This window comes from Canis lupus, chromosome 37, assembly GCF_003254725.2.
Source record: "Canis lupus dingo isolate Sandy chromosome 37, ASM325472v2, whole genome shotgun sequence".
NCBI lineage: Eukaryota > Metazoa > Chordata > Mammalia > Carnivora > Canidae > Canis > Canis lupus.
The window spans coordinates 1,327,351-1,352,788 of NC_064279.1; the positions used below are offsets into that span (position 1 = coordinate 1,327,351).

Here is a 25,438-nt window from a genome sequence, read left to right on the forward strand (position 1 = left end):
CTGGGTGGCCCAGTGGTTGAGCGTCTACCTTCGGCCCAGGGCATAACCCCGGGGTCCTGGGATCAGGCTCCCTGCAGGGAGAGCCTGCTTCTCCCTTTGCCCCTCTCTCCGTCTCTCATTGATAAATCTAAAAAAAAAAGAAAAAAAAAAAGTGAGCAGTAAGCGCTCCACAAATCCCGCGTCCCCGTTTCTGGGTGTTTAAGCCAAAGCGGAGCTCGGAAGAGGAAGGTGCTGAGGAAGACCCCGGTGAGGCTGCTAAGGGACCTGCAGGTGGAGGGGAGTGGTTTGTGTTCCTGTCTTGTGACCGGCGAGGTGGTGCGTGTCCTGGCAGCTGGGCCCGGGTGCAGGCGCAGGCGCAGGCCCTGGGCCCGTCGGGAGCCGTGGGGACGCGCGTGCACTCTGTCCTGCTCTGTCCCGCAGGTGGCGAGGACGCTGCTACTGGGGCCTTTCCTACCTGGGGACCAACGTTCACTCCCTGCAGCGCGCCGGGCCTGCGGGGAGCAGCGGGGAGCCCCGGGCGGCCGGAGGCGCGGGCCCCGAGGCAGGGCAGCCGCGCGGGCTCTCCGCCGTCATCAGCACCAGCGAGGCGGCCACCGTGAAGGCCGCCGTGGGCCGCGTGTGCGGGGAGCGCGTGTTCCCCGCGGCCGGCGCGGGCTACAAGGGCCTGTGCGTGGTGCAGGGCCTGGCCGACGTCTACATCTTCTCGGAGGACACCACCTTCAAGTGGGACTGCTGCGCGGCGCACGCCATCCTGCGGGCCATGGGCGGCGGCGTGGCGGACCTGCAGGGCTGCCTGCGGGCCGGGCCGGGCGCGGGCCTGGAGCCGCCGCAGCTGCGCTACCACGCGGCTAACCGGGGCGCTGCGGGCGCCGAGCGCTGGGCCAACAAGGGCGGGCTGCTGGCCTACCGCTCCAGGGAGCGGCTGGACGCCTTCCTCGGCCTGCTCATCCCCAGCCTCGCGGCCGTGGGCACCCCCACCTAACGGGCTGCGACCCCCCACCCCGGGACCTAACGGGCCGCGACGCGCCCCCCGGGACTTAACGGGCCGCAACCCCTGCACCTAATGGGCCATGAACCCCCTGGGACGTAACAGGCCACAACCCACCCCCGGGACTTAATGGGCCGCGACCCCCCTGGGACCTAATGGGCCATGACCCCCCCCCGACTTAACGGGCTGCGACCCCCACACCTAACAGGCCATGACCCCCCTGGGACCTAACGGGCCATGACCCACCTCCGGGACTTAATGGGCCACAACCCCCCTGGGACCTAATGGGCCATGAACCCCCTGGGACCGAACAGGCCACAACCCACCCCCGGGACTTAATGGGCTGCGACCCCCTGGGACCTAGCGGGCCACGACCCCCTGGGACCTAACGGGCCACAACCCCCCTGCGACCTAACGGGCCACGACCCACCCCCGGGACTTAATGGGCCGCGACCCCCCTGGGACCTAATGGGCCATGACCCCCCCCCCGACTTAACGGGCCGTGACCCCCCCACCTAACAGGCCATGACCCCCCTGGGACCTAACAGGCCATGACCCCCCCCGGGGACTTAATGGGCTGCGACCCCCTGGGACCTAATGGGCCATGACCCACCTCTGGGACTTAATGGGCTGCGACCCCCTGGGACCTAGCGGGCCACGACCCCCCTGGGACCTAACGGGCCACGACCCCCCTGGGACCTAACGGGCCACGACCCACCCCCGGGACCTAACGGGCCGTGACCCCCGCACCTAACGGGCCACAACCTCCACACCTAACAGGCTGCTCCCCTCCCCGTACCTAGTGGGCCACGCTCCCCACCCCACGGCGACACCCACGGGCTGCTACACACCGGCCGGCTCGGCACTCGGCACTCGGCCCGCGGCCTGCAGCCCCGGCTGCTCACCCCGAGGCCTCCACGGGGACCTTGGGCCAGCTACTCAGAGACCTCCATGAGCCATCGAGCCAACACAGCCCTGCTCAGTGATGCCCCTCCAAGGACGCGGCCCTGCTCCACGACGCCCCTCCAAGGATGCAGTCCTGCTCGGTGGCAGCCTTCCAAGGACCTGTCCCTGCTCCGTGGTGCCCCTCCAAGGGCCCAGCCCTGCACCGCGGCCTCAGGTGGCCCGTACCCCTGCCGGGGTGCCATGGCCAGTGTCCTCTGGGGCCGCGGGCCTCTCTGCCTGTGGTCTTCAGCAGCCCCGGTGAGGCCCGGGCTTTGCCGGGAGGGGTCCAAACCTCAGCCCTGGGGTCGCTCCGCCCGGCCCTCTGGGGGCAAGGGGCACTTCGGCAGCGTCTCCCAGGGGTCTGTAAGGACAGTCGAACCGACTACGCTTAAAACCACGACTGTGCTTGGTGATTGGCTGCTGGCACCCGAGCTCCATATTCTTACCACTTACGTTGTCTTAAAGGTGGATTTAAAGAAAACTGAATTCATTCTTCACACATCACGTTAAAAACAAAAGCCCAGAAATGGGTCCTGCTCTCTGATATGTGCCAGAACGGAGAGAACTAGAATACGGTTTAAGAGGGAGGCCAGGAGGCTCAGTGGTGGAGCGTCTGCCTTGGGCTCAGGGCGTGATCCCAAGGCCCTGGGTCGAGTCCCCATCGGGGTCCCCGCAGGGAGCCTGCTTCTCCCTCTGGCGGGGTCTCTGCCTCTCTCTGTTTCTGTGTCTCATGAATAAATAAATAAAATCTTTAAAAATAAAAAGAATATGGTTTAAGAAAAAGCATTTATTGTCAACATGAACATTTTCAGAGCATGTAAATTATCAATAAAATGCAGTGAAAACAGTCCTCTTCAATGTGATCCAAACAAGCAGTTTATCAATGTATGAGAGAAGAAAAGCTACGATAAGAAGTCATGTCCATTCTGGTAACATCTGCCATACACACTCCTCGCCAGCCTGCAGGAAAGCTGAGGCACTTCCTTAAGCATGTGTCTAAGGACAGGCCTGCACTTTGTCTTGCACAAGCTACACCCATGGGAGAATGACCTTACTGATTTCTTTAGAAGAAAAAAACTTAAAAATACTTGCAAAGCAATCTGAGGACATATTCTGAATTTTAAACCTTTCCCTCTGTTTTTTTAACGATTGTCTCATACACTATTTTTTTTTAAGACTCACCTTTATGAGGACACCTGGCTGGCTTGGTCGGTGGGGGATGTGACTCTTGATCTTGAGGTTGTAAGTTTGAGCCCCACGCCAAGTCTAGAGATGACTTGAAAAAAAGTCTTCAAAAAAGAAAAGACTCCTCTTTAGGAACCCTTTCCAAAGCCTTTAATTCTTTGTTTTCAAAATCACATTCCATCATTTTGTGTGTAACTAATCTATTTCAATTACGATCAGAATATACAGTTTTGGAAAGGCGTCCACAAGACTTGGCAAACATACAACTGCCCTGACAGGGATGGGATAGAGGGGGTGGGGGTAGTGATAGAGGGGATGTGCCAGAGTAGCCCGTTGGCCGTGAGGGTCGGTGTCTGATGCATGAGCCAGCATGTTTTACAGGAGACGGGGGAGAGCTCAATCTGCCAGCCCTGGATGGAGGGTGGTAAAAAGCTTCCACTGCACAGCAGTGAGAGCAATCTCTGGGAAGCCAAGTTGCTTTTCCTCCACTATAGCATCGTTTCGATAGTGGGGCCAGACTGAGAGAGCTCCCAGCAGCTGGAATCTGAGGGAACCTGGCCACCTCTCTCTACAGTGAAAGCTAAGCCCTTTCAACTGGGTTTGGGGATCAGTACTGGAGATTCAGTGCTGTGTAGATGCGTCTGCCTCGAGCCAAGTATCTCAGCGAGCACAGAGTTCCATGCCAGGCTGGCCTACCAACCTCAGCCCTTCCAATGAGCCCAGCTATGTCCGTGGAGCCTTCAGTGTGCTAGGACAGCTTGCTGCAGGGGCAAGCTCATCATGCAGTTAGACTGATATACCAAGTCCTAGAGCAGAGAAGTAGGCAAAATAATGACAAGCCAGAGAGAGGTAATGTATTCTTAACCTTGGGATATAAGAAGAGTTCCATTACAGTGAGAAATTGGTAGCTTTGATGTTATTTCTCCCCCAGGATAAATATTTCTATCAATTTGTCATACTAATCTATCACAAGCAAGGTCCTACATGTGAGAAGTTGTTTTTCAAAAATAAATTCTAATAGATTATAATTTCATTATCCAGATTATTTTGAGAATCATAATCTATCGGTAATCTAGGCTTACAATTCCCAAATGATATCTGCTAGCCTCGGGTGGCTATTGAGCCTGTGAAATGTGTCTATTCTGAATGGAGATGTGTTATCCATGGAAATGAAAAAAAGGTAAAATATTCACAATTTGTAATAGACCTCTCTATAATACAATTTTTTAAAAAAGATTTTATTTATTCACAAGAGTCACAGGCAGAGGGAGAAGCAGGCTCCTTGCGAGGAGCCCGATGTGGGACTTGATCCCGGACCCTGGGGTCACAACCTGAGCTGAGGGCAGACTTTCAACTGCTGAGCCGCCCAGGTGTCCCTATAACACAATTTTTCCAATGGGACAATACTTTTAAATTTGAGAACAAAATACCTTAACTTGCAACTTAAGGAATATTATAACAAAGGGATAGTTCAGTAAGGCATTTAGGTCACTATTAAAAGCAATTAGTAAATATTTAATAATGATGGTTTTATTTTCAAGGTCCTATCTGTAAGTTACTCATTTACATTTTATTGTTTTATTTCTCACATCTATATTGTAACAACTGATTTATCCCTTCTTTCATGCAATCATATGCTACTGTATCTTCAATAACTGATTTGAATTCCATTAAAAATAACATGTCTAGGGCAGCCCTGGTGGCTCAGCGGTTTAGCGCCACCTTCAGCCCAGGGCCTGATCCTGGACACCCGGGATCGAGTCCCACGTTGGGCTCCCTGCATGGAGCCTGCTTCTCCCTCTGCCTGGGTCTCTGCCTCTCTCATGTGTCTCTGTGTCTCTCATGAAAAAAAAAAAAAAAAAAAAAAAAGTAAGTAAGTAAATAAATAAATAAAACATCTCTAGGGGAAAATTCTTGTCCACCACTGGGTTTCAACAGGCCAAAGTGAACCACAAATAAAACATGACATACCTTGCTACCAAAGAAAGAGTGACCATTGGTACAAGGGGAAGAACGTGGGTTTTAGAGTAAGTGAACCTGGTTCACTGCTACTTACAATGTGATCTTAGATTGGATACTAAGCCACGTAACCTCTTTGATTCCCAGTTTCTTCATCTGGTAAAATGATTTATGCCGTCTCTCAGGAATGTTCTAAGAAGCAAATGCAATAATTACGTTCATCTTTAACATGTAGATAGATGCTCAATAACACATAGCTACGAATACTTTTATTATTCACATACAATGCAGTCAACCTAACAATTATCAGGAAAGAAAAACATAAAAGTTACAAAATAAGTTGAAAGAGAGACCTCACTTTTGTTTTTTCGGAGTTTTTTTTTGTCAGCAATTCAGTTTGTTACTGGAAACAGACTAATGTGCCAGGTCACTTGGATGGAGGGTGGTACGGAGACAGCCCCCCGCCCAGCGCTAAGGGCAGTCTCTGGGGAGCTTGCTCCTCTGCCGTAGTATAATGACACAATGTCGTGTTAGCAGGTAACACATGCCGATCGCTACACTCCAAGTGCCGTGTTACACATTTACTTGTATCTTTTATTCAAGGGGATCCCTGGGTGGCGCAGCGGTTTAGCGCCTGCCTTTGGCCCAGGGCGCGATCCTGGAGACCCGGGATCGAGTTCCGCGTCGGGCTCCCTGCATGGAGCCTGCTTCTCCCTCTGCCTGGGTCTCTGCCCCTCTCTCTCTCTGTCTATCATGAATAAATAAATAAAATCTTAAAACAAAATAACGAGCAAATTTGTGTATCCCTAGATGGCATGGTGTGACACTGTCTTTTCCTAAGTAGATATTTTGCTTACAATAAAAAGTTAAATTCATTAATTATTTTTCAAGAATATTCTTGTAAAAACACTTTCTATAGATTCCTTTCACCTGTTACTCTCTACAAGCCAATTGCTGGCTCCTATCATCACCCCAACTCAGCCCAACTGCTCTTAAGGATTGGCTCCCACACCGAGTAGAGTCCTAAAGATCACTGCCATTTTTTAATTTATTTATTTGAGGGAGACAGAGACATGAGCAGCATAGGGGCAGAGGGAGACGAAGGCTCCCCACTGAGCGGGGAGTCCAACACGGGGCTCGATCCCAGGACCCTGGAGTCAGGACCAGAACGGAAGGCAGACGCTCAACCGACTGAGCCGCCCACGTGCCCCAGGTCACTGGCTTTTAATGCACTTTATATGTGGCCAGTTTTCTGCCCTGGCTTCTGACCCCTTAGTTTTAAGTTCCCTGCATGAAATTTTGAAGTGCCAGCAGATGTGTGCTCTGTACAGGGCTTCCCGCTATAATGATGAGAGTATAAATACACAGACCTGTGCACCCACATGTAAAATCTGTAAGACGGCTCTTCTGTCTGAAGACGTCGAGCCCCTGCACACCTGCAGCAGTACTTCAGGTCACTTAGTATTAGCTTTAACTGTGAGTAGCAAAATGTCGAAATAACAATGGCTTAAATAAGATAAAGGGGGCAGCCCGGGTGGCTCAGCGGTTTAGCGCCGCCTTCCGCCCAGGCTATGACCCCGGGGTCCCAGGATCGAGTCCCACGTCGGGCTCCCTGCATGGAGCCTGCTTCTCCCTCTGCCTCTCTCTCTCTCTCTCTCTCTGAGTAAATAAATAGAATATTTTTTAAAAATAAATAAATAAGATAAAGGTGGTTCCATAAGCTGAATGGTGACTCTATCCTAACACCCTCAGGGACTCGGGCTCCTTCCATCCCCAGACTCTGGCCCTTGCTCTCCAGGCTAAGCAACAGGATCTGCATTTTAGGCAGCAAGATAGAGGGAAAGACAGGAAGGAAAGAGTGGGTGATTTTATAGCTCATTGACCAGAACCGAGTCATGTGACTATGCTTATTTATAGGAAGCTGGAAATGTAGGCAGCCACGCAGCCAGCAGCCACTAGCCAGCCAAAAACCAGGCGCTGGTCATCCTCGAAGGTAGGAAACAGGCCTTGGAGAACAACCAGCAACCTCTGCCACTCGGCCTGACGAAGCTGGCCAGCCTTCGACCTTGGTCTGATCTCTGATCACATTCCCTCGCCCTCACCACCACCGTCTCATGACCCCTGTGGCCCGATTGCCCGACCCTTAGCCCCACTCACTGTCTCCTTGTGCTGTACTTGTTTACTTCATCGTCTAAAGAATTAAAAGTGCCGTAAATATAGACATTTGTCAAAGTGGTGAAGAAAGAAGACTTCCTGCCAGTACAAGCACAGGATGAAAGTACAGAATAAACATTAGCACTTATTCGTGTCCCAAGATCTGTGATAAACCCCTGGGTTTCGGGACTGAGCCGAGCCCCCTGCGCCCTCTAGTGCACTACACCCTGCTCCCGCCTGTTGAGCGCGCAGCACGCAGCCGGGCTTGCGTCAAGGTGTCCCCTGTGCAGCCGGTGCCCAGACGCACCATGGGCTCCTGTCCTGCCTCCCCGGCCCCAGTGTGTCGCTGCAAGCGGCCTTACACGGCTGCACGCAAACCACACTGCCCTTTCCACAGCAGATAAGGTCAAACAGAGAAACACATTTGCCCTTTTCCCCAAAGGAGGAAAAAAAGCAAAAGCAAAAGGTTCCAGCCGCGCTCTTGTCCCCAGTTTTGTTTTCATTCTCTAAGAGCAAAGAGAGTAGAAATAGTCATTCGTCGCCTTTGCTCTCCCTCGGTAACACCTCTCATGATCGCATCTGCGGGGCAGAGGCTGGTAAAGCAAACCTAGCAACTGCGAACGTCCCCTTGGAATGGCAAGGAGCCCAAGCAGCCCTGGTCGGGGGAAGGTCAAAGTTGGAAACTGATCCCAGGGAGGTAGCTGCCTCGAGCACCCACAGCTCTTAAAAGGTTTTATTCACTATTTCTGTCTGGTAATCAGACCACCCAAAATTCTGGCTCTATAACAAAATGCCTACACTCTTACCACGGTTTTCTTTTCCAGGCTGTACTTCCAATGCTCCTGATTCTGCAGGAGCCACGCTGGTGCAGGATTTGGGGCCTGCTTTCTTTACGAGGAAGGAGGGAGGGCGGGAGGAAGGGAGAGAAACCAGTGTTCCACTGCATGTTAACTAACGGGGATTTAAACAAAAATTTGCAGGAAATCAAATCAAATCTTCTTCTTACAAAAAAAAAAAATTATCTTGGAACTTGTACGTGAGGTCACAGGCCAGTGGAGCACAGCCGTTCCATTCACCTGATGCTCGCAGGGCCGGGGCACGGGGCTCCCGGGGCCCATGATGCTGGCCGTTGGGTGAGGCTCCCAGTGCCAACCAGTAAGTACATTCATGACTGAGGGGGGCACTGACAGCCCCCGAGAGCCAGACCTTGCTTCCAGTGCAGAAGGAGGGCGCTGGTGTTCCGAGAAACAGGGGTGGACAACCCAGTGGCCCTATCCCACCCTCTCTTACCCGCGTTATTTTTCTGAATTAGCAAGTCGCATCGGCTGAAGATCAAGGCAGAGAAGCAATGGGAAGCTCCGTCACCTACAGCTCCTTCCCGTCCTAGGCCTTCCCGGCAGGACGTGTGAGTCTCAGGGCAAGAAATAAAAACAGCAGAGTCAGTTCTGTGGACTCTTTCCCCTGTTCTGGTAAGAAAACATGCATATTCCTGCATGAGCAGTGGATCGTGTCACTTGGGCGACTCCAGACGTGAGTTAAATGCTCTTATATCTGCATTTAGAACCGGCATCACCCAATATAAAGATGAATAAAATTCATGCTAATGAGTTAAATTTTAAAATCTCCTTTATCTGGAATGACAGTAAACAGCAAGTAGCATCAGGACAGGTTGAGAGAGAGACGGCGGAGGAAAGGAATAATGTCTTACTTCAGGGCCATTAAGCACCTAAATACTGCAGCACTTCCCACCGCTGTTTGAGCAGAGGCCCCCACGTCGTGGGCGGCAGCAAGTGCCCTAAGTTACGGGCGGGCCCTGCACCTGTAACCTTGCGCTGGGTGTTGGTCAGGCCCAGTGCGGCCCCCCCGCTGCACGAGGGCCACCCCAACAGACAGCTGGAGGGCCTCCTCGTTGCTTATTCCTTAGATATTTTTAAAGATTTCATGTATTTATTCACGAGAGACATGAAGAGAAGCAGAGACCCAGGCAGAGGGAGAAGCAGCTCCCTGCGGGGTGCCCGAAGCAGACTTGATCCCAGGACTCTGGGGTCACGCCCCGGGCCAAAGGCACATGCCCAACCGCTGGGCCACCCAGGGGCCCCTTGAAGGGTGCTGTTAGTCATCCAAACACTGGGATGACAAGGGAAACAGTGCGTTTTGTCCTCGTGTCGCCTGCTGGGGAGCACCCCACGCTGTGCCCTCTCAGGCAGGTGCTGCCAGCAGGTGCTTCCAGCAGGTGGCCCACAGGTAGGCGAAGGCCACGCACAGCCAGGTCCCTGCGGGGCTGACCTGTCACCTCCAGGCTGCTCCCCCACACGGAGCCCTGGCCGCAGGGTGCTCCTCCCTCTGCGTGGCCATTCCTGGCCAGGGGTCCCCTTCCACAGGCTTCCTAGGAACTGGAACATTTGGGGAACCTGACCGCACACCGTCAGCCCCCGGGGCGGGAGCGCTGGTGGGCCGAGGTCACCATCACGCAGCCTGAGGACGGACGAGATGGGGCTGTGGCAGGTGCAGGTGCAGGTGCCCCCGGCGTCCCAGGACACAGGCAGGCAGGTGCCTCCGCGTGGGAAGTGCCCCGGGCTCCAGCCCCCAGGCTGTTGGCTATGCGGGTCCCTGGAGCGGGCACCCCTGTCCCCAGCCACCGTTACCCCGAAGTGAAGCCTGTCGCAGGGCGGCCCCTCCTGTGGATGCTGCAGTGGCGGCCAGAGCAGGTGTGTGGAGGATGCTCAGGATGCTCGGGATGCTGGCGGTGGCGACGGGGCCGCAGAGGGCACAGGTGTCTTCTGTGGGAGCAGCTGCCGCAGGCTGGCAACTGTGCTGGGCGACCCGGGCTCACCTCGGGGGGTGCCCACTCCCCAGCTTGCAGGTTTGCTGAGCCCAAGGAGACAATGGGCTGCTGAGTTCCTGAATCTGTGGATGCTGCCCCCGTGGACATGGGCTGCCAAGCCCACGAGTGTTGAGAGCCTGATGATCCCCCGCCGGCGTTTGCCGCTCGGGACAGGGGACAGACCAGGCCGTGGTGGCATCACAGCGGTGATGGCCTCAGGGCAGCCATAAGGTCACCAAGGTGCCCTGAGCGCTCAGAGGCTACATGGACGTGACCCGACACCTGCCGCCCAGTCTTGACCAGCGGTGGAAGCAGGTCTCAGAACCGTTTGTGCCAATCGGTCACTTAAGTTTCACAGTAAGAGACTGGTTACTGGTAACAATGCCTCGTAAAACCTTCAGAGGGAAAGGAAAATGTGTTTTTTGGTGGACCATTTGTTTTGTGTGTGTTTGGCAGTTTTAAGTTATTAATTTTTTAAACCACTACTTTTTAATGGAAACAACTTGACCGAAAATCTGTCGCAGAATTTTGAGACCCATTAAAACAAAAGTTTAATGAGAAAAAAAAAAAAAAGAAAGAATGCCCACAAGACCCTTTATAAAAGAGAGTGTTTAAGTGGCCAGTAAGTGTATGAAAAGGTGCCCAATCTCACTAGTCACCAGGAAGATGCATTAAAACCACATGGACGTGCCACCAGAGCCACCGGAATAACATGTATTAGTGAGAATCTGGAACAACTACAAGTCTCTCACGTCGCCCGTGGGAGCAGATATTTGTACAACTACTTTAGAAAACTATTCAACACGTAGCTGAACAGACACTTCAGAAAAATATTTAAGACAGCTGAACATATGCTTATTTTATGACCTTTTCTAGGTGTATGCCCGACAGAAATGCCTGTAAATAAATATATGATGAGAGACATGTATGAGAATATCCACAGCAACAGTATTCATAACGGCCAAACCCTGAAAAACCAGCGGATGCAGCTACAGGAGGAGGAGATGTACCCGATATACCGAAATAGAACGGACAACGCAGTCCAACCTGACGCACATTATGCTGGGTGAAAGAGGGAACACAGGAAAGGCACGTACTACGTGATACGTTCATATGGTGTTCTGGAAAGCACCATCAAGATCTGTCTTCAGGAGTGGTCTTAGGAAATGCCTCAGCTGCCCCAAGATCACATTCCCCAAGCCTGGGGCAGGGCATGAAGGCCTTCCCTGAAATTTAGGGTATCTCTGAAGTGCCTTCCGTGCTTTAGAGCGCCTGTGGAGTCAGCCCAAGACCCTGTGGACATGGCAACCCAACTCAACTTCTACCTCTGTCCAATCGTCTTTCTTTCCTTCCCTCTCTCCCACTCTCCCTCCTTCCTTCCCACAATAATTGGTCCCTGCGGCTGCACCGTAATCAGAGTCGGCTTCCCTGGGAACCTCATCTGAGACTAGTAGTAACCTTTGAGGAGGAAGTGACTGGAGATGGCCAGGAGACAGACAGACAGACAGCCTTGTGGGGTGCCAGTATGTTCTACATCCCGATGGCAGATGCACAGGAACATTTACTTTGTAAAACTTCAGTGAGCTGTGTACATTTTGTATATTTTACTACTTGTATATTATGCTTCAATTTTAAAAAGCCAATGAGTATACTTGAACAATGTGCATATTTGAACATTTCTCTAATTGTGCCATTAAGATAAATTCCCAGAAAAAAAATAATAAATTCCCAGAAGTGCAATTGCTAGATCAGAGGTGGACATTCTAAATCTGGGTGCCTACTGACAAGGGGTCGTCCAAAAAAGGTCTACCAGCTGACACCTTATCAGCAGAGGATGAGAATGTTCATTTCCTACATCCTTGCCAACACTGGATAGCCACAATTTTCTATCTAATATGTGAAAAAAGTAGATAAGGCTGTTTTAATATTCTTTTGCTCTTCTTTAGGATGAATTACACGCTGATGCTTAGTTGGCCAATTTTATGTAATTAGTGACGTCTGCTATATTCCTTGATTTATACCATTTTATCGTGTGAAGTAGATAAAAAGCTTAAATATTTATATTGAAAAACCAATATGCCTTCACTGAAATTTATGCGGATATTATAGAGAGGCAATCTTGAACTCAATACAAGAAGCACTTTGAAGGATTCGAGATGTCCACCTATGGAAGGAACCGCATTCTAGCTACTATTTATCCTACAGGCATTGGACAGGGTCAATTAAAATCTAGATGACCCTTTTCCTAGGATTTGAGGGATGAGATCTAGTTTTCATTATGAATCAGATTTTCTATATTGTTTTTTTTTTAAAGATTTTATTTATTTATTCATGACAGACAGAGAAAGAGGCAGAGACACAGGCAGAGGGAGAAGAAGGCTCCATGCAGGGAGCCCGATGCGGGACTTGATCCCAGGACTCCGGGATCATGCCCTGAGTGTGAAGGCAGATGCTCCAGCTCTGAGCCACCCAGGCGTCCCTATATATATATATTTTTTTTAATTATAAAATTCGAATATATCATGGTTTTAAAAAATTCTTTTTTTAAGATTTATTTATTTATTATTCATGATAGACAGAGAGAGAGAGAGAGAGAGAGAGAGAGAGAGAGGCAGAGACACAGGAGGAGGGAGAAGCAGGCTCCATGCAGGGAGCCTGATGCAGGACTCGATCCCCAGACTCCAGGATCATGCTCTGGGCCAAAGGCAGGCACCAAACCACTGAACCACCCAGGGATCCCCCCCAAAAAATCTCATTCATTTCTGCAACTTCAACCACATATCTGATTCCCAAATTTATAAAAGACGGAAAAGAGGAGGGAATGGAGAAGGGCCTGGATTAAATAGGGCAAAGCTCTCATCTCTCCTTCAAACTCTAGACCTGTATCTCTAGTCGCCTGCCAGACAGTTCCAGGGCCAGGTCTTGCCGGGCCATGGGAGTCAAGAGCTCCGGAAGTCATCACCTTTCCCCTCCTCTTCTCACCCTCTAATCTTCTGAATCTGGGTCTTCTTCCATAGCCTGCCCTGAGGGAAAGCTCTGGGGCCTTGTTCTCTTAGACCTTGAGCTCTTTCTCCCCACTCCCTCCTCATTTCCTGGTCTCAGACATCCTGTCATCCTTCAAACTCCCAGGTCAGCACTGTCGGCCACGCCTCCCTCTGCCTCTGCCTCCCCCTTACACACCAATGGGCAGCTCGGCTTGAGGAACCTGCAGAATTTAAGCAAACCTAGATTCGGGGTCACAGTGAAATCTGTGCACAGCGACACTCCCTGTGCCCCGGGCTCCTCATTGGCAGGACCGTCAAAGGGGGCCCTTCCGATGCGTATACGTACAAATAATTCTAAGTCAGGCTCTCATTTCCCCCCAAACCCTCTGGGGACTTTCTACTACTCCCAGGCTTCGGCATACGAGGCCTTCCTCCTGCCGCTCGCTGCCTGCCACCCACCTCCCAAAGGAAATAAAGAAAAATTGGTGAGGATGTCAAAATCTTTTCTTGGATTTTTTAAAAAAGATTTTATTTATTCATTCATGAGAGACACAGAGACATAGGCAGAGGGAGAATCAGGCTCCCTGTGGGGACCTGGGATCAGCTCCTGAGCCAGAGGCACTCAACCACTGAGCCACCCAGGTGCCCCGCTTTTCTTAGATTTTGAGACACTTAGCCCCTAGGTGCTCTTCACGGGCTTCTCATCCTTTTACCCTCAGCATGTACAGTTTAGGAACTGCAAAAGGAAGCCTGAAGGGAAATTGCATACAAAGCACTGAGTTCACTGCTCCAGATTCTTCTTTTCTCTGGGAGGTTAAGCCTTCAGATCCTGGCTGCCCAGTCTCTAAACTCCAATTTCTCTCTCCCTAGTCCAGTCAGAGCAGCAAGCTGGGGCTCTGTCTAGGTGCCACAATGTGAATTTGAGAATACCTTGGGGGTAAGCAAAGATCTCTTGAGCAAAACACTAGTCATAGTGGGAAAACTGGAGATAACCTCAATGATCATCAATGAAAGAGAGGCTAAAATAACTTGCAGCCTATATACAATGGTATGTTATGCAACCAATGAACAGAAAGAATTGGGTCTAGATGCCCTGTTATGAAAACACACAGGGTACAGGGTGATGGTATATTGTGGGGGGAAAAAAAGAATAATGTATAAAAGAGTGATTTCATTTGTAAATTCAAAAAATTATTTTTTAAAAAAGTCTGTAAGCGGATACACCAAACTCTTCATGGTGATTATGCCAATGGATAGGATTACAAAAGAATCATTTTCTGTATCATTGTAGTTTGTTTCCATATATATATATACACACACACACACACACACACACACACATACATACAAGAATCCCTTTTATAACTAGGGAAAAGAGAGAAATAAAGTTGATACAACATTTCATTAAGAAACAGGTAACATTTTGGGGGCACCCAGGTGGCTCAGATGGGGTCATGATCTCAGGGTGGTGGGACTGAGTCCCGCATTGGGCTCTGTACTCAGCACGAGTCTGCTTGTCCCTCTCCTTATACTTCTCCTTGCTCTCTCTCACTCTCTCTCTCTCAAATAAATAAAATCTTAAAGAAAAACAAAACCAGTAACGTTTGGGCTATAGGTTATATATACCCTCTGGGATGTCAGCTTGATGAAAGCAGGGACTTTTAGAAATATGACGGTGTTCCCAGTACCCAGAACGGTGTGAGGTACGAGGTGGGCACTTAGTAGTAAATAGTGGTCAAATGAATGAATATGTCCAAAAGTCTTTGACGAGAATGTTAAGAATCTCTAAGAAGTAATACACATGGTATTATGGAAAAAAATATTTTAAGGGAGATCACTTGAGTAGACAGTACTTTCCCTGAAATAACATATATTCCTAAAATATGCTTTAAGTATATTTCTTTCTCTGCTAAGACTTCAAGCTCCCTAATATCATGGCCTGTTGTTTTTGTGTGTGCTCTGTATGACTTCATTAAGGACTGTGTCAGGACTTTGAGCACCTAATAAATATTAACTGAATAATTACTCAATATATATAATTAATATATATAATACTCCAATATATATAATATATAATGGACTATTAGTCATAAAAAGTCTTGCCGTTTGCACCGACATGGATAGAGCTAGATAGTATTATGCTAAGCAAAATAAGCCAGTCAGAGAAAGACAAATATCATATGATTTCACTCATTTGTGAGATTTAAGAAACAAAACAAGAGACCAAGAGAGGCAAACCAAGAAACAGTCTTTTTCTTAAAGATTGTATTATATATATAGAGAGAGAGATAAATACAGATATAGAGATACAGATATATATAGATACAAATATAGATATATAGATACAGATATATATATAGGATACAGATATATATAGATACATATATATAGATGTCAATATAGATATATATGGATACAGATATAGATATAGACAGATACAGATATAGATATATTTATAGATATACATATATATATAGAGAGAGTGCGAGTGTGCACAAGTGAGGGGAGGGGCAGAGCGAGAGGGGAAGCAGACTCCCCACTGAGTGGGGAGTGACACCCCCTCACCCCCCACCCCTGGGGCTGGATCTCAAGACCCTGAGATCATGACCTGGGCCAAAACCAAGAGTCAGATGCTCAACCAACTGCTCAACCAAGCGAGCCATCCAGGCACCCCAAGAGACAGACTCTTAGCTATAGAAAACAAACTGATGGTTACCAGGGGGGAGGTCGGAGGGGGGATAGGTTAATTAGGTGATGGGGATTAAGGAGGGCACTTGTGATGAGCACTGGGTGATGTATGGAAGTGTTTAATCACTATTTGCACATCTGAAACAAGTATTATACTGCATGTTAACTAACTGGGATTTGAATAAAGAAAAGCAAAAATCAATAGAAACAAAAAAATTACTATTTGACTTTAAATAATCAAGAAGAGTTTGTTTCATACTTTTGTTTTGACATCTATTCTAAAATACCATACAGCAAAAAATAATAAATAATAAAATAAAATAAAATAAAATAAAATAAAATAAAATAAAATACAGCAGAAGTTTGAAATTCTACTTGTACTAGTTAGTGAGCACGCAAATATGTATTTCCTTCTTGTTGTCTTTTAATTTAAATCCACAATTACAAACGTATGTTTTACCTACACAGCTCTCCTGAATTATATGAGTCCATCATCATATAGAAAAATATCCAATATGAAGGATCATTTTACATAAATTAACTCACTAGTAAATGCCTAGACCACCCAATGGTAGGATGGATCCGGCTGTGGCCTGTGTTAGGAAGAACATGGTTTTCAATTGATCTGTTGAATGAAACAGAGACCAAGGCATTCCACTGAATCAAGAGGAGATGACGACATTCTGGATACCACAGCGATAGCCTCTCGGGAAAGGCTTCATGATCATAAATACATTCCAGTTGATTCCTAAGATAACACTTTGAGAAGAATACAGAAGTAGAAAATGTTCAGAAGTGACCAAGAAGTGAGAATTTTCTTGTTGTTCTGACTGGTATCATTTTTTCCCCCATCCTACAGTGTTTGCTTTCTACATGATAACCTAGGAAATACCGGATCCTGTATATTAATTTTGTACCTTATCGTATTACATAAACCTGTTTTTAGTTCTTAAAAAAAAAGATTTATTTATTTGAGAGAGAGCGAGAGCAGGGTGAGGGGCAGAGGGAGCGGGCATCTAAGCACACACATGTGGACATTGAGCAGGGAGCCCAACGCAGGGCTCTGTCCCAGGACCTGAGATCATGCCCTGAGCCAAACCCAGGGTCGGCTGAGCTGACAGCCCAGCCCAGGCACCTCGACCTGGTTAGTTCTAGCAGTTTCGGAAGAAAGCTTCAGCAAGCACGCGGAGGATGAGGATCAGTGGGGGCACTCCCCTGGTTCCTTGACATACCCAGATCAGCCTTATGAGTGAGAGCTTATTATAAACATAAACAGTAACTTTAGGGGTACCCGGGGGGGGGGGGCAGTGGTTGAGCCTCTGCCTGCGGCCCAGGGCATGACCCCGGGGTCCTGAGATGGAGTCCCACGTCGGGCTCCCTGCGTGGAGCCTGCTTGTATGTTAGGTATATTGGCTTGTAGTTTTATTTTCTTATAATATTTTTGTCTGGTTTTGGGATCAAGGTAATACTGGCCTCATAAATTGAGATGGGAATAGTTCTCTTCTCTTTGGTTCTGGAAGTAATTGTATAGAAGTGGTAATATTTCTTTTTTTTTTTTTAAGATTTTTTTAATTTTTATTTATTTATGATAGTCACAGAGAGAGAGAGAGAGAGAGGCAGAGACACAGGCAGAGGGAGAAGCAGGCTCCATGCACCGGGAGCCCGACGTGGGATTCGATCCCGGGTCTCCAGGATCGCGCCCTGGGCCAAAGGCAGGCGCTAAACCACTGCGCCACCCAGGGATCCCTGAAGTGGTAATATTTCTTAGTTAAATGTTTGATAGGACTTAACCAGTGAAACGGTCAAGGCCTAGAATTCCTCTTGTGGAAAAATCTTAAAGTACAAATTCAATTTCTTTAATAGATATATGCCTATTTATATTATCTATTTCTTGTTCAAGTTGCTTTGATTGTCTTTGAAGAAATTTGTGTATTTCATCTAAGTTGACAAATTTATTAGCATAAAATTGTTCATAATATTATTATCCTTTTAATAGGACTGCTAATGATATCCTCTCTTTTTTTGTACTGGTAACTTGTTTGTTCTCTTTTTATTTCCTGTTCAATCTGATTTGAAGTTTATCAATTTCATTTATCTTTTCAAAGAACCAACGTTTAATTTTATTGATTTGGCAAAGACCTTTTAGATGTGAAACCAAAAGTCTAATATATAAAATTAAAAAGTTGATAAGTTGAATTTTATAAAAATTAAAAACTTTGTCCTGCAAAAGGCACTGTTAGGAGAATGAAAAGACAAGCTATAGACTTGGAGTAACACTTGCAAATCACATATCTAGTAGAGGACTTCTATCCAGAATATATAAGGAACTCTCAAAACTCAGTAAGAATACAAACAACCCAATAAAAATGGGCAAAAGAAAGTGTCCCCCAATAGATGAATGGTTGAATTGAAAACTTTTCTTGACATGAAATTTGTACACAAATATTTATAGAAATTTTATTAATAATAACCAATAACTGGAACCAGCCAGACACTGTTTAATCAGTGAGTGGGTAAAAAATTGTGCTATGCCTCTACAATTAAATACTACTCAACAATAAGAGGAATAAGCAATTGATTCATATAATATCAGTGGATCTTAAACACATATTGCTAAGTGAAAAAAGTCAGACCTGAAAGGCTACATTTTGTATGAGTCCCTCTATATGACATTCTGGAAAAGGAAAACTATAGGCTCTGCTATGATCAATGGCTGGCAGGAATTGGGGGGTTAACTACAAAGTGACACAGCACAAGGGAACTTTTGAGGTGATGGAACTGCTGTTTATGTTACTGAGCTGATAGGTACGTGACTCTATGCATCTTCTAAACACCCACCGAAAAATACACTGAAATCCGTGAATTCTATTGTACAAGGGAAGGCAACTCAAGATAAAATGCAAAATGTTGGCAAGTGATTCTAGTTGCATTACAAATTAATCTAATTGCATTACACATGGGTGACCACGCTGAAGGGTTAGGTGAGAAAGGACTGGAGCTGACCCAAGGATCTTTGGAAAACAGTGTTTTGACTGGATATTGCAAGGCTAAACAAAAAGTTTCCAAAACACTGTACTCGTTAGTAAACTTAATTCCCTTGGGTATTAGTAAAACTACTTAAACTACTTGTCTTACATCATGACTTTGAACAAATAAGTAAGTATCTTATAAAGCAAGCCAAGTTTCTCACTGGTAGAGAAAAGCTATAAATAAGCAAAGGGGAAATGCCAGAAGAAACCCTATAATGCTGGATTGGAGTTGAGAATATCAGCATGAACTCATGTGCTGTTTTGTTTTTATATTATATAGCAGTTAGGTAGGTTCAGTAATAAATACAGATATGTATGGATAAATGGGTTAGTGAACATACATACATTTCCTACTCTGTCCACTAGAAGAGCCTAGAAGCAGTGATATCCTAGTTATAATGAACACAATCAGCTGCTTTCTAAATACCATCTTCCAATGAAAAGAACCATAGCTCTTAGGAGAAAGATTAGATTCCAGTGTTGCAACATGTAAGACGGCCTAGAGCATCTTGTGATGCCAAAGCTCCTAAAAATAAATAAATAGGCACAGAAATAAACACAGTGTGGTATATACACCTACAATGGAATAGTAGTCAATCTTATAAAGGAAAGAAATATTGACACACACCACAACGTGGATGAACCCTGAGAACATCATTCTAAGTGAACCAAGCCATACATAAAAAGCCAAATACTACATTTCACTTACATGGGATATCTAGAATCGTTAGACTCACAGGGAATGCAGAATGCTGGTTTCCAGCGCATGGGGGGAGGAGAAGGTGGGAATTATTATTTAATGTGTATGTAGTTTCAGTTTGGGAAGACGAAGTAGTTATAAAGATGGATGATGATGATGATGGTTGCATAACAATGTGGATGTACCTAATGCTACTGAACTAGACACTTAAAATGGTTACAATGGTAAATTTTATGTTATGTATCACCACAATTTTAAAAAGAGTCTGTGAAGCAATTAACATGAGAAGTGATTTTAGAAAATATTTTGGCAACGTTCATGGCAAAATTATCCTGGTTATATACTTAAAATTCTGCTAAAAATAATAAGTTATACTCAAATTCTGCCCTGAAAAATAAAGGCATGGAAGCCAACCTGCAAAGAATGCCCAATGGCTAAATATAGAACAATTTAAGAAAGAAAATAATGAAAATATTGAATTTTATTTTTTTAAAAGACTTTATTTGAGAAAGAGCGAGGACAGGGAGGGCAGAAAGAGAATTCTAAGCAGGCTCCACACCCAGTGTGGAGCCCAACTTGGGGCTCAATTTCAGGACCCTAAGATCATGACCTGATCTGAAATCAAAAGTCAGACGCTTAATCAACTGAGCCACCCAGGTACCCTACTTTTTTTTAAGATTTATTTATTTATTTCAGAGAGAGAAAGAGATTGCATTTTAAATCAAAGATTTAATACTGATATAAATAAATGATTAAGAAATAAGTGGAGAAAAAAAAAATAAGTGGAGAAGAGAAAAGTTTTCTCTACAAAAGAATTCCAGTTAATAATGTATAAGTAATAAGGACAATACAAAATCTCCATTAGAATATCACAGTAATAGTAGCTGCCAGTAAGAACCAATGAGGCTAAAATTAATGAATAAAGGCTTAAAAGGAAATGGCCTATTGCACAAAATAGGCCAATACTCAGTGTCTCCTTCCACATATTGTTAATCAGAAAGGGAAAGATCATGACTTGACAGTGGAAGAATCTAATAGATTTCACCTTTCTCAAGGGATCCAGGTCAACATCACAGGTAATGGGACATAGCACGTGTGTGCTCCTGATATGATCTGAGAAGTGCCCTTCATACCTCAGTGACATTCTTCCCCCAAAGATGTGGCCTCTCTCTAACTACGAGTCATCCTATAAACTACCAGGACTAGTACCCTAGGCCTAGTAGCCAGGTAAAGTAAAGGACAGGAAGACTGAGGCACGGTCACAGATAGGACGAGATCAGGGAGATGCGAGCGTTATGTGAAAGCCTGCATTAGACCCTACAACAGGAGAAGGATGTTGGTGGAAAGACTGGCGAGATCCACGCAGGATCTGCATCAGGGTTTAGCAATGTCGAGGTCTTTGTTTTGATCATCGTACTATACTATGGCTGTGTAGGATGTAATACTGAAGGAAGCTGGGTGAGGGAGCTCTCTGTTCCATCTCTGCAACTTCTCTGTAATAATTTATTCAAAATAAAAGATTTTTTTAAAAGAAGAGAAGACTGTAAATACCAAGTCAGGGCAAGGATATTACATGAAACGAGAAAGGAGTATCAATACTTGCAACCCCCCTGGGAATTTGATACTAACTAATAAAGGTGAAAACTTACATAATTCTATGATCTAGCAGTCATAATTCTAGGTACATATGATAGAAACTCATATATACGTGAACCAAAAGACAAGTACAGGAATGTTCATAGCGTCATTACCGGTAATTGTCCAGGAATGTAAATAGTCCAAATGCCCAACAGAAGAATAAAAAAAATAATGTCATTTCTTTGTATGTTGGAAGTGAAATAACTATACACAGCTTGTACTTTTGAGCAAAGGAAATCAAGTATAAAAGACTATATCCTTTTGATTCCTTGTATATATAGCTTAAAAACAGGCCAAACTAATCTGTGAGCTTACAAAGCAGAATGATGCTTATCTTTTGGGAGAAGGGAGGAGGAGTAACTCGGAAGGGTCATAAGGGAACCTTCTGGGGGATTGGTAATATTCAACATCTTGCTGTTGTGGTGATTACACAGGTTTTATCAAACTTATTATAACTTATTGAATTTTGCCCCTTATGATTTCTCTACTGTTCTACATATCATACTCTAAGAAAAAGTGTTAAAGGTGAAGAAGTATATTTTTAAAAATTACATATCTGTGATCCATAGTAAGTGCCTTGGTCTGTATTGGCTCTCTCTGGGATCTCCTTGCAGACGGGGAGGCCCTTTTGGACACCTTCTCATGAAGACCTTAGGGCAGCGTGTGTAGAGGAGGGTAGGATGCATCATCTTACAGAAGTGCCGAGGAGATAAAATTGGCAAGACTTAGTGTTTGAAAGTGGTGAAGACTTTGGAACTTTAGGCATTAAGCCATAAAAATCTAATGAATTTTTAAACAGATTTTATTTATTTGTTCACGAGAGACCCAGAGAGGGAGGCAGAGACACAGGCAGAGGGAGAAGCAGGCTCCCTGCGGGGACCTCCATGCGGGACTCCATCCTGGGGCCCTGGGGTCATGACCTGAGGCAAAGAAGCCGCTCAACCACTGAGCCACCCAGACATCCCATGAATTTTTCTAAATAGGGGAGGAACATGATGGAAGTGATATTTCTGAAAAGTTAATCTCTGTGTGGCTCATAGCATATGCTACCTTCTATTATCCATCTATTTATAGCCCTGTCTCTCTTAGCAGGTCACAAGCCTTTTGATGGAAGGGACCTGATTTTATTCTTCTTTATATATCTGGGGATTAACTGCACTACAGCCAGCGGACTTACTGTTATCCAATAAACAGATGATGATGATGATGATGATGATGTGGGACTGGACTGTGAAAGGACAAGAAAACATTTTAGGAAAATACATGAAGAAAATCACACTAAAACACCCATTCTTAATTTTTTAAACCCTTATTACACCAAAAGTTCTTATTTACACTTGCTAAATGTATAGAGTGGTATTTTAGTGACCTAGTGAATCATTTCTCTCAAAGCACCAGCTAGTCTTATTCAATGCCGAAGCAAGAGGGGCACAAATGGGGGGAAAAAATAAAAATAAAAAAATATAAAGTAATAACACAAGGGAACGACTGTCGATCATCACGAATATTTATCATTGTTTTGTCAACGTAACCATATTTTGAAAAACAGATAATGAATGTTGGAAAGGAGACCACAGTATTATTATTATTGTTATTATTATTATTAGTCGATATGCTCGTCCCCCCGGAAAACTGCGGAGAAGCGAGCAAAGAGATACCAGAATAAAGGATTTCTGTAAGTTTGCCTTCTGTCCTCCTGTTTACAATTAAACGGTCTTTTGAATCTGGTCAAAGTGGCACTTTCTCCATGAGGGCAACGCCCAGGGAAGAGGGGGCGGAGGAGGGGGCTCAAGGGAACCGGCTCGGCTCGTAGTTACTCCGGAGCTCAGCCGGTTACTGTCAACTATTCATTCGACAATCCTCTATCGCCGCCCTCGCGCCCTTTCCATCCCCGGTATGAGGCCACCGACTCAGGAGCTTGGGGTTTGCCCCCCCTTCTCACCTGGGCCAGCTCCCGTCCGGCTCCGGGACGCGTCACGGGGAAGGCTCGGGCTGCTGGGGCGCCCCGCACCTGTTCGCTTGCACTTTCATAGTAGCAGAATAGTGCACAGTGTGCGTGTGTGCCGTGTGCGTGCGGGGGTGTGTGCGTGCACAGTGTGTGCGTGCGGTGTGAGCGCGGAGTGTGCGTGGTGTGCGCGCGGTGTGCGTGAGGTGTGCGTGAGGTGTGCGTGGTGTGCGCGTGCGCGGAGTCTGTGCGGCGTGAGTACGGCGTGCGTGCTGTGTGCAGGGCGTGCGTGCAGAGTGCGTGGTGTGCGCGCGGTGTGCGTGCGTGGTGCGTGCGTGCGTGCGCGGAGTGCGAGCGGTGTGCGTACACTGTGTGTGCGTAGTGTGCGCGCAGTGTGCGTATGGTGTACGTGAGGTGTGCGTGGTGTGCGCGTGCGCGAAGTCTGTGCGGCGTGAGTATGGTGTGCGTGCTGTGTGCGTGGTGCGTGCGTGCAGAGTGCGCGGTGTGCGTGCGTGGTGCGTGCGCGGAGTGTGTGCGTGGTGTGTGCGCGTGGTGCGTGCGTGCGCGGAGTGCGTGCGGTGTGCGTACACTGTGTGTGCGTGGTGTGCGTGCGTGGTGCGCGTGCGGCGTGCGCGGTGCGGTGCGCATGCGCGGGTGAATGCGCCGCGTGGACGCGGGGCCCGCCGCGAGGCGCGACCGCGGGCTCCCGGGCCCTCCGGGGAGAAGCGGCGTGGGGGCCTGAGGCGCTGCGGAACCGTGAGTGGCTGTGGCGGCCCGGGGGCGGCGGGTGCAGGCCGCCAGCAGCGCACGCAGGGGCGCCCGGGGTTGGGCGGCAGCGTGCGGCCGCGGGGAGGCCTCCGGGTACCGCAGGGAAGGCGGCCCTGAGGCGGCGGCGTCACGGGAGCGAAGAGGCCGCGGCCGAGGGCGGCCCCCGACGGACTCTGCACCCCGAAAGCCGGACTCCAGGGCCCTGCGTCCTGGGGACGCGCGGCCGGAAGGGCTCTCAGCGGAGAGGCTGAGCCGGCCTCGGGAGGGCCTTGTGTGCTCAGCGGCCGCCGGCGACCGGGTGGGGGGGGGCGACGGAGAGGGGGAGGGGCCGGCCGAGGGGGGCAGAGCTGCGGCAGGTCGGCGTGCTCCGGGCCGGGGACCCGAGGGAGGCGACCTGCGGACCTACGACGGCCGAGGAGGAGGACAGAGAGCAGAGAAGCTGCTAGAAGCAAGCAAGGCCGCGGACCGAGGCCAAGGGAAGCGTACAGAGGCCAGAGGGGCGACGAAGACCCCAGGCTCGAGCGTCACAAGTCAGAGGAAGAGACACTTTCAAGGGGGCTCCCTTCGGCCCAGGGCGTGCGTGACCCGGGGTCCCGGGATCGAGTCCCGCGTCGGGCTCCCCGGAGGACGCTGCTCCTCCCTCTGCCTGGGTCTCTGCCTCTCTGTGTGTGTCTCACGAATAAATACATTTTTTTAGTAAAAAGTAAAATCCCTAAGCCCCCATATGGGAATATGGAAGGGGCTGGTCCACGGGCGGTCCTGACGCCACGCTCCCTTGGTCTGAACGCGGATCCTGCTGCCGCTGAGCGAGGTGACCCTGCAAGCTGCTTAACCTTTCACACGCAGCCGTGTTCGCATCCGTCGAATGGGAGAGTAACAGCACCCACTGGTACGGGGCTGTTGCGAGAATGAATATGTGAAAGGCCCTGGCACAGGTAAGTCCCGTGAAGTGTCAGCTGCTGCTGCGACCACCGTCGTTACATACCGCGACGTCTTTGTTCGGTCGTTTAAGAACGACACGTTCTGCCAAGGGAAATAAGAGAAACAAACAGTATAAGGAGGAAATAGGAAGTTAAAGTAGAGGCGAATAGTCTGCGACCTACAGTGATAGTGCGCACGGGAGCGGAGGAAGGGCTGAGAAGTCTGAGTGTGCGTAAATGTTCTCGAAGCCCATGAGAATCATGAACCCATTCAAAGGTTACAATGGCTACTCACGGGTGACACCTACGAAGCTTCCATTCATTCTTTGCCTGAGAAATGCCCACCGCATCCAAACTCCTCACCAGGGTAACGGGTGAGCTGGACCTGGGCTCCGCGCATATCGTGCCTGGGAAAGCATTGAGATGCATTGAGAAAGCATTCCTTGGCCCTGGCACCGGGCACCGTCTGTCAAGGCCTCTCCCCGTCCCACCTGGGTTCCGGTCCTTGCACCCAGCCCAAAGACCCAAGGAAGGCTGAATCAAGAAGAGCTGGGGGCGGGGGGCACAGGTTGTATTCATATTTCATAACATACACCACCTACTTGTACCTTATCCTTTTTTTCCTGCTTTTAAAAAACTTTATTTACAAAACTTCCACATCTTTAGATTTAGCCAGTGGGAGGGAGTTTGCTAAGGACCTGATTTTGAAAA

General features: G+C 47.9%; 2 protein-coding genes and 1 long non-coding RNA gene across 6 annotated transcripts in view; 1 reads left to right on the top strand and 2 right to left on the bottom strand.

The window, feature by feature from the left end:
- INPP1 (inositol polyphosphate-1-phosphatase) overlaps window positions 1-2,700 on the top strand; it is a 25,644-nt gene extending 22,944 nt beyond the window's left edge. For all 4 annotated transcript variants that reach the window (XM_049106571.1, XM_025441484.3, XM_035710810.2 and 1 more), the window contains one exon: window positions 421-2,700. In XM_049106571.1, coding sequence (XP_048962528.1) covers window positions 421-982 — 562 coding nt within the window. In that variant the 3' untranslated portion in view covers window positions 983-2,700. The remainder of the gene's footprint in view (window positions 1-420) is intronic.
- Window positions 1,575-16,054, bottom strand: LOC125754486 (uncharacterized). Its single transcript, XR_007408846.1, has 2 exons — window positions 6,448-16,054; window positions 1,575-5,269 (listed from the first exon to the last, which is right to left on the bottom strand). It is a non-coding gene; the product is annotated as an uncharacterized LOC125754486 (long non-coding RNA).
- Window positions 16,055-20,119: 4,065 nt separating this feature from the next.
- LOC125754468 (mucin-6-like) lies at window positions 20,120-24,990 on the bottom strand. Its single transcript, XM_049106443.1, has 4 exons — window positions 24,922-24,990; window positions 24,691-24,830; window positions 23,037-24,323; window positions 20,120-22,322 (listed from the first exon to the last, which is right to left on the bottom strand). Exons 1-3 carry the CDS (start codon window positions 24,988-24,990, stop codon window positions 23,069-23,071), a joined length of 1,464 nt encoding a protein of 487 aa, XP_048962400.1. The 3' UTR covers window positions 20,120-22,322; window positions 23,037-23,068.
- Between the last annotated feature and the right edge of the window lie 448 nt (window positions 24,991-25,438).

Coding starts and splice junctions, on each gene's coding strand:
- LOC125754468 (XM_049106443.1), bottom strand. CDS start 24,990: ATGATTCTCATGGGCTTCGAGAACATTTACGCACACTCAGACTTCTCA. Junction 24,831..24,921: donor CCCTTCCTCCGCTCCCGTGC/GCACTATCACTG, acceptor TTCCCTTGGCAG/AACGTGTCGTTCTTAAACGA. Junction 24,324..24,690: donor CAACAGCCCCGTACCAGTGG/GTGCTGTTACTC, acceptor GTGACGCTCGAG/CCTGGGGTCTTCGTCGCCCC.